Here is a 9,044-nt window from a genome sequence, read left to right on the forward strand (position 1 = left end):
GGCGGCATCCCGGCGGCCTGTCGCCTGGCAGCCGGGGGCGGGGCTGCGAGATCCTTGCCGGGAGGCCGCCAGGCAGGCCCCCGGGCAGGGCCCGAGCGCAGTTTTTGGCCGTCGCAGGACACCTGTGAGCACCCGGGGCCCGGTTTGGGGAGGAGGGGCCTGGGAAAGCGCGAGGAGGCCTGTAGGCCCGCCGCGCAGGGGGACAGCTGAGATCTCTGAGGCTGGCCGTCTTCTGGGGAATCTGACCTCCCTCTCCTGTCACCTTACAGGATTAATATCTGGGGACCGCTGCCTCCTTCGGCCACCTTATAGACTGTCGAGTGCACGTGGGATTAGAGACGCTAGGTGTCCGCGACCATGGCCATGAACCTTTTGGAGGACTGGTGCCGGGGGATGGAAGTGGACATCCATAGGTCCCTGTTGGTCACAGGCATCCCGGAGGACTGTGGTCAAGCGGAAATTGAGGAGATTTTGAATGGGGTCCTCTCCCCGCTGGGCCCATACTTTGTGCTCAATAAGATTTTCCTGCGGGAAGAGAATGCCAAAGCTGCCCTAATTGAGGTGGGAGAGGGTGTGAATCTCAGGGCCATCCCCCGGGAGTTCCCAGGAAGGGGGGGCGTCTGGAGAGTGATTTGTAGAGATCCCACCCAGGATGCTGAGTTTTTAAAAAATCTCAATGAATTCCTGGATTCCGAGGGGCGCACCTGGGAGGATGTGGTCCGCCTGCTTCAGCTTGGCCAGCCCTCACGGCCCCAGAATCGGCCTCCACAGAACTGGGCAGAAGCTTTGGGGGTGCTCTTGGGGGCAGTGGTGCAGATCGTCTTCTACATGGATGCTGAGATCCGCAGCCGTGAGGAAGCCGGGGCTCAAGAAGGGGCTGATGACCAGGCAGCTTCAGCCTCAGCCTCAGCCGCGTGGAGGAAGGTGAAGAAGGAGCCAGGATGGGCTGCCGAGATAGGGTCCACTTTGAAGATGGAGAATCTCGACAGCTGGAACGACCCAGAAGACGAAGGTGACCCTCCGAAACCTCTGGTTCGTAGGGCTGGAGCTAAAAGTCGCTCCAGGAAGAAGAAGCAGAAAAAAAGAGCCAAGCAGGAATCCGTGCTCTGGAGGAAACCCAGAGGCCGCCGTTTCAACAGCTTGGCCTCCTTGGAGGATCCTGAGGCCGCTGGGGCTGAAAACATGGAGGTGTCCAATTCCATCAGGAGCAAAAAGAAGCTTCGCGCGAAACAGGAGGAGTCGGCCTTGAAGAAGCCCGCGGCGGCAAAATGTGCCTGGAGGGCTCCCGGCAGCTCCTCCCGTGATGCGCGGTCAGAAGCTGTGAGCCCTGGGGTTGCTTCGCAGTTAGACCAAGCTGGCGGTCGGGAGGGCCCCCCAAAGAAGAAGGCCATGGGCTGGGCCTTGGCAAAGAGCCCTGCGCCTGTGAGAAAGAAGAAGAAGGTGAGCTTGGGCCCTGTTTCGTACGTCCTTGTCGAGTCAGAAGATGCCAAGAAGAAGCCAGTGATGGGGAAGAAAGGGCCGGGCTCAAGACGAGAGGGGTGGCTTCAGAAGGCCCCTCGAGGCCCCCAGCCGGTGGGGTTGCTGGCCTCCACGTCTCGGGGCCCAAAGGCCAAGCCAGAAGGTTCTCTTCAGGCCTCCGGTGGTCAGAGCGGCAACAGAAGTCACTTGGGTTGTGCCGGCGAGCGGCTGAGTGGAGAATCCGAGCAGGAGCGACAGGTGGGCGCAGAGGCGCTCAGGGCCCTCGCAGGTCAGGTGGAGCGCGAGGAGGACGCCAGCGCGGCGGAGGGGGCGGGTGGCCCACCAGCTGAGGTTTTAGAGGGTGGAAGCCCTGACCTTCCTCCTAGAAGCCCCTGAAGGCCAACCTCGGGGGCACCTATGAGCAGGAGGTGGAAGGGAGAACCCCCCACCTCTCCTTTGTTGGTGAGTGTCACTGTGGGGGTCTCGGGTCGTTCTGCCACTCCCTCCAACCCAACTCCCTTGATCAGAATCGAATAGTGGGGAGTGCGAACATTTGTCAGGGTCCATGACTTGGAGGATCGAGTTTTCTGGAAGCCCGGTTGGGGGATAGACATTTTCAAGCACTTAAAAGGTCCAAGGAAGTAAAAAGGAAATTCCAAAGAACGCCTCCTTCCCTGGTGAGGTCTTCTAATTTATCCACAGAACCCAGAAAGCCTTGATTTGGGGGACCACCTGTGATGAGCTGAAGGAACACCAAGGAGGAAGCATCCAATGGGGAACAAAATTTTTCTCCTTATTGAGTGCACCGTGACTTTGCCTTGTAGGAACCCAGTTTGGGGAGATGGGACTCTCAGAGGAAAACCGTCTGCAAGCTCTTAGGTGGGAGAGATTAAAGGAGGGAGGTGCACCTCTCTGCTCTTTCCTCTGCCAGCCCTGCTTTTGCGGCCCCCCCCCCCCCCGCCGCCGACTCACCTTCAGAGGTTGGAGAGTCGCTAAGCAAACTGGGAAAACCCTAGAATATTCACTTTTCCTTACACGGGCAGGGTCCCCGTTCCTGTTCTGCTTTCACCCTTGTTCCCTGCTTCCTGGGGAGTGAGCCGGCCGCCGCATGCAGGGCCTGGCATTTTCTCACATCTTCTCTGTGTTTCGCCCACCAGGAAGTTAAGCAACATCTTCAGAGCAGACCTGCCTGCCTTGGTGCCCGTGTTCCTCCGCTTCCATCCTCCAGTTAGCCGGCCAGAGGGCAGGAAGTTCCCAGGAGTCGGTTCTGGAGGACGAGAGCGTGCGCTTAGGCTTTGAAGTGTTTGAGATGTAGGTTCTGTCCATAAAAACGGTACTTGGATTCCCATTGGAGTCAGATGCTCTCAGGAAGCCTGTGGGGAGGAGGGGTGATCAGTAGGTAAGGACCCGGGCACTCTCGGCTTCCCAGCCCTAAGTCCATCCAGCGCCACCAAACCCTCCACATCTTCGGGGCTGACGACATGTCTCACATTATAATAAGAAAGGGGAAAAATTCTTAAAAAAGTCGGCTGTTAATTTCTGTTTTCTGAATAGACTAGCATACCGTGTCTGTGTGTGTGTGTGTGTGTGTGTGTAGGGGAAGGGGGTGGGATACCCAACATCAGTGGTTCTCAAACAGTGTCCCAAGAGGCCCAAGGCATGCTCAAAGATGTAATCCGAATCTATTTTTCTCATGTCTTTAAAAAAAAAAAAAAAAAAAGCTGGAAGTTGAACTCGTCCTAAGCCAAACCCGTCAGATAGGAGACAATCAGAATGTTACCTTGTGTTCCTAAGTGAGCCTGATTTTGCGCAGGTCTCCGGTGAGTTGTTTCTGCCATCTGTTTGCATACAGCCGGACTTCTAGTAAGCGTGGCTGATGAGAGCGAGGTTGCGAGTGGGAGAGGCGGCGTCCCGCGCATGCTCTGTAGCGCAGCACTCTGGAAGTCTCCCTTTGTAACTCACACGCCCCTGGCACACTGCGGTGTTCAGCCGTGTGCCAGCCCGTCCGCGCGTGCCCGTGGCGCTCAGTAATCCTCTCGTCCGGTGGAGTTTTAGCCCGTCCATGAGCCCAGGGGCTCTCTCCTGACTTCAGTTTCTGCGCTCGGAAATGTGAACAGTTGTTAGATGTTGTTAGCTATTCCGCCTTGAAAATAAACGTCTTGTGACAATTAATTCCAAAAACCTGTGTGAGTTCTTAACTGAAGATGCCTGGTGGCGGGGTGGGAAGGAGGGAAGAAACCGGTTTCCGGCAGCAGCTCTTCCTCCGCATCCATGCGCGTGGAGGTTTTCCTTGGGTTTGTGCAAAAGGCAGGAGCGTGCTGGCCTTTGGAGGTGAGGAGAGCCGGGGACTCCCTGGCACCCGGTTTCGAAATTGGGCCCATTGGGTCTTCACTGTGTTAACGGATGCTGCCACGATGGGTGAAGGTAAACGTGTATGTTACAAAGTAAAATGTAGCAAATTAAGTCTGCAGAGGTGCTTCTAGGCGAGGTCTTGGATTATTTGAGAAGAGGGTGTCCGTGTCCCGTTCCCCCCTCCCCGCCGTGAACGACTCGCCATCCTAGACTCCCAGCCCGGCAGGAGCTGTTTTCTTTCTTTCTTTCTTTCTTTTTTTAAGGTTTTATTTATTTGACAGAGATCACAAGTAGGCAGAGAGGCAGGCAGAGAGAGAGGAGGAAGCAGGCTCCCCACTGAGCAGAGAGCCCGATGTGGGACTCGATCCCAGGACCCCGAGATCATGACCTGAGCCGAAGGCAGAGGCTTTAACCCACTGAGCCACCCAGGTGCCCCCAGGAGCTGTTTTCAATCCTGCAAGGATCATCAGTTTTCCATGACAGAAGATGCCTTCGAGGTGTCCTCTTTGTCCGTGGCCTGCCACCCACGCGAGAGGCTCTCCCCCAGATCCTGGGGTTTTCAGAAGTTTCGGGAACAGGTAACTGGTGACGTGAATTTATCTGAAAATGTTAGTTCGTTTTGAAGAGCAGTTGGAAGAGGAAAACCCTTTCCTCCCCTCCCCTCAGACAGAAGCAGGGTTTTCAGCTACCAATTCAGTTTTTCTCCTTGCCCAGCACCCTCCACTGTGAGGTTTTCTGAAAGGTCAATGGAGATGACCCTTGGCGAGACCAAAAGGGAAGCAGGCATCTGGGGACAGGGGAGTGAATGAGGCGCTCGAGTAGAGGCACAGAGAGGGCTGGGTACTAGGTTTATCGATTGGGTGCTTTTCTCTTCTCCCTCCATGGAAAAGCCGTATCTGGCCAATGTCTCTGAGTACCTCCCGAGATGTAGCACTCCCTCCAGTTCACCCAGGCTGTCAGTGGAATCTGGAAGGCTCATTTGGCCTGAAGTTGGGGGCCACCCAGGGATGGGGACCAGGGAGATGCCGGCAAGTCGGCTGTCTGAAAGGAAGCCTCCCAGCCCCTCTCTGGGAGGGGGCCAGCATTCTGCTCAGGGCTGTGCTGGGAGCAAGGCTGGGCCTTTACCATTCCTCTGGGGAAGATGGGAGCGATGCCCAGAGCCTCCGTGTACACCCCCGAGGCCCCGAAGGCCGTGTCCGTGCTCATCCATGCGTTCAGCCAGCCCTGAGGTGTCGGGCATGGGCTCCGTGACAGCCGGGAACCAGACAAAGATTCCTGCCATCCTGGGACTGGCATTCTGCTGGGAGGTAGACGGGCACATACCGAGCTGCGGATACCGAGATGCGGATACCGGTGAGTCCAATGCTGAGATACACAGTGGAAGAGGGTCCAGACGAGGGAGTGCGTATGTGGGAGAGAGCGCTGGCTGTTTCATGTAGTGGTCAGGGAGGGCCTCCTTGAGGAGGTGACATCTGAACACGCAGGAGGTGAGGGAGGGAGACAGGCGGCCGGCTGGTGGCACAGCATCCCAGGCAGAGGGAAGAGTCCGCGGGAAGAATGCCCGGTGCGGCTGAGAAAAGGTGAGGAGGAGGCTGCGGGTGCGGCCAGAGCAGAGGGGGACGAGGAGGAAATGAGGAGGTGAGGTCCGGGCTGTTTGGGAGGCTCATAGGCTTCGGGAAGGATGCACTTCGGTTTCAGTCTTAGTGAGTCGGGAGCCGTGGGAGGATCTGAGCAGAGGGTCGTGATCAGACTTCGGTTTTCACAGGCTGCAGGGTGGGGGTGGAGGGGTGAGGGCAGAGCTGGAAGCCCAGTGAGGAAGGAGGTGACCGCACTAGCGACAGTGGCTGGGCCAGGGGCCCATGGGGGCTCTAGAAAGAGCTGTCCGTTACGTGCTGGATCGCAACTAGGTGAAGAATAAAGATGTGAGTTTACTGCCCGTTCATACTCTATGTTCAGGGAAAGGCACAAATTCTTCAGTGACCTCTTGGGTGAGTTTTGACATAAAATGGACCATCGTCACCATTTTTAAATGTGCAATTCACAGGGCAGCAAGTACATTCACGCTGTCCTGCAACCATCACCACCACTATCCACCCAGCTCTCTCCATCTTTTGAACTGTAAGCTCTGTAACACCCCAAGATCAAGAGCGGCGCGCCCCGCCCCTGAGCCAGCCGGGCGCCCCACCGGCGTTCTGCTTTCAGTCTCATCGCCTCACTAGTCTGGGCACCTCCTGTAAGTGGCCTCGAACAGCGCTTGTCCTTTTGTGACTGGCTTGCTTCACTGAGAATAACGTCCTCGAGGTTCATCCCTGTGGCTAGTTTTCCTTATAAAAGATAAACTTGTGGGGCGCCTGGGTGGCTCAGTGGGTTAAAGCCTCTGCCTTCGGCTCAGGTAATGATCTCAGGGTCCTGGGATCGGGTCCTGCATCGGGCTCTCTGCTCAGCAGGGAGCCTGCTTCCTCCTCTCTCTCTGCCTGCCTCTCTGCCTACCTGTGATCTCTGTCTGTCAAATAAATAAATAAAATCTTTAAAAAAAAAAAACAAGATAAATTTGCTCAAAGAAAAACTATAAAAAGGAAGAGTACAAAAGTTGTAGATGAAAATACAGATGAGTCCAAAAAAAAAAAAAAAGAAAAGAAAATACAGATGAGTTCGTCCATCATTCTGGTGTGAGAGAGGCTTTTCGAAGCAGGATATAAAACCTAGGGACCTTGAAAGGAGAAAGATCTGTTGTCAACACAAAGATTTTTTTTATAGATTTGCACTTTTTCTGGCAGAAAGGGTGCCAGACCAGACCAGAGAGCTCCAGTCTGTGCTAAAGCTCAGTGCAGGGCACATGCAGGCCTGTAGCGCTGTCCCCAGGAGGCCGGCTCTACCCATCGCATGTGTCCGGCTCAGTGACATGTCAGCCATGGCTCCCGAGGATCCAGCCCTGGCTCTCGTCCAGGCCTGATGGCCCTGTACTAGCACGAGAATGCAGGGCAGGTCTCAACATGGCAACACGGCCCCCGGGGATCATCTTGGTGCTCTGTGGGAAGGTGGCATTTCTCCTGCGACTCGTGCGACTTTGAGAAAGACGAGGCGTCCTCCGAGGTTAAGCGTCTCCCTTAACGATACCGCATTTCCTGTGACTCCCACTTTCAAGCTTCTGGGGCTCTGTTTCACCAAAGCCCTACCCTGGCTCTACCACGGGAGCTTTTGAAAAGTTGTTCTCCTAATGGGGAGATACGGAAATTTCAGGGGGGAAAAACATGCTAGGTGGGGGGTGATCACATCCTCAAGAAATATGTACGTAACATGTAACGATGTAAACTTGCCACACATCGTTTAATTCATTTAGAAGCGCAGAGTCTGTGCTTTTTAGCCCTGAAAAGAAAGAGAAAAAAGATAAACCACAAACGGGTTTATGGCTGGGACAAATATTAACAGCATTACGTAACAGCGATGGGGCTAATCCTTTTACCAAGAGCCAATGGGAAATGAGAAGAAAAAGACAGCCTGACAGAAAAATATAAAAGGCCACGAACAGGTAGTTTAGAGAAAAGAAATCAAGATGCCTAATAAGTGTGTGAAAGGGAACACTCAACCCCATTCCTATTTAAGAATCAAAAGCAATGAGTTCTATGGGGGTGTCTGGCTGGCTCAGTTGGAGGAACACGTGACTCTTGATCTCGGAGTTGTGAGTTCGAGCCCTACGATCGGTGAAGCGATTACTTAGAAATAAAATATTTTAAAATTTTTAAAAAAGCAATAAAGTATAGTTTTTCACCAATCAGAAATTTAAAAGTTGGATAAAAAGCCACTGTTGGTGACGCTGTGGGGAAATGGTCGGTCTCACCCACTGCTGGTGGGAAGGTGTATTTGTCCAGAGATACTCTAGGTGCCTGTGAGTTCAGGGCTGATTAAATCAACGGTTGAGCATTCTTAGGAAGAAATACCATGTGCTTATGTGAAAGGCTTTCTAGGCCGTCATTTAAGGAGAAATTCACAAGAATGCATTTTAAGATCACATTTGTTTAAAGAGAAAGGAAGATTTGCGTATAAGTGCTGGTATATGGATAATTTCTTTCTCTGAAAGTGATAAGTAGAAAAGCAGTAAGAAACTGTCACTGTTGTTATTTTGGGGAGACAGTAGTGATATCGTGCTTTTAAATACTCTTTGAATACTATAACCACACACAAATCACTAATTAAATAAGGAACAAATTAATTAATTAAATAAAAGTAGCCAGACAGAATACAACCATTTTAGAGAATTATTGGGAAGTTTCTTAAAACATTAAACCCTTGTCGTGTGACCCAAGGCATTCCAGTCCTAAGTGTTTACCCAACAGACATGAAAACATGTCCACGTAAGCCGTGTACATGAATATTCATAACAGCATCTTGCCCATAAGAGCCTGAATCTGGAAACCACTCAAATGTTGTCGTTTCCCTTGGGTAGATTGCTAGCGGCAGCACGTCCATTCAAGGGAATGTCACTAATAACAAAAAGGAATGAAGGACTGATACCCACAACGGTATGGACAGATCTCAAAGGCTCTATGGTGAGGGGAAGAGGGCAACCATTAAGTATACGTGCGTACTTGTCTTAGCTCAGAATACTACAGATTAGGTGGCTTATAAACAACAGATATGTATTTCTCACAGTTTTGCACGCTGGATGTCCACGATCAGGGTGCCAGCATGGTTCTGGGGAGGGTCCTCTTCCGGGCTGTAGATGGGTGTCTTGTCCCTGCACCATCACATGGCGGAGAGAGAACCAGGGATCTCTCTGGGGTCTCCTATAAGGGCATGAATCCCTTTCGTGACCTAATTACTTCCCCAAAGCCTCCTCTAAAATCATCACATTGGGGGTTTGGATGTCAACATGTGGGTTTGGTGGGGAGACACACTTGGCTTATACCATTAATGTATGGTTCCATTTCTGGGAAGTTTCAAGCAGGAAAAACTCACCTAAGGGTGAGAAAAAAATCACAGCTGTGCTTGCTTCAGTAGGGGACAGAGTGTGGCTGCGAGAGGGCAGGAGGGAAGTCTATGGAGGGGTGGAATGTTCTGTGTCTGGTGGTTACACAGGGGTACACACTGCCCAAACCTACGGACTTAGAATGTGAGCTTAGAATGTGAGCATTTCACTGTGTGTAACTTTTATAACTTCTAACTTTTATAAAAGCAATTTTTTAAGATGTTATTTATTTATTTGACAGAGAGAAAGACAGCAAGAGAGGGAGCGC

General features: G+C 52.6%; 1 protein-coding gene across 1 annotated transcript; it reads left to right on the forward strand.

Moving 5' to 3' along the window:
• The first annotated feature begins 354 nt into the window (after positions 1–354).
• Positions 355–3,628, forward strand: PNMA8A (PNMA family member 8A). Its single transcript, XM_080829557.1, has one exon. The coding sequence runs from the start codon at positions 358–360 to the stop codon at positions 1,852–1,854; it is 1,497 nt and encodes a 498-aa protein (XP_080685683.1). The 5' UTR covers positions 355–357; the 3' UTR covers positions 1,855–3,628.
• Positions 3,629–9,044: the final 5,416 nt, after the last annotated feature.

This window comes from Martes martes (assembly GCF_963455335.1).
Source record: "Martes martes genome assembly, chromosome: 17".
Classification (NCBI taxonomy): domain Eukaryota; kingdom Metazoa; phylum Chordata; class Mammalia; order Carnivora; family Mustelidae; genus Martes; species Martes martes.

Excerpts from the sequence above, each read along its gene's own strand:
- PNMA8A (XM_080829557.1), top strand. The coding sequence starts at position 358 with ATGGCCATGAACCTTTTGGAGGACTGGTGCCGGGGGATGGAAGTGGAC.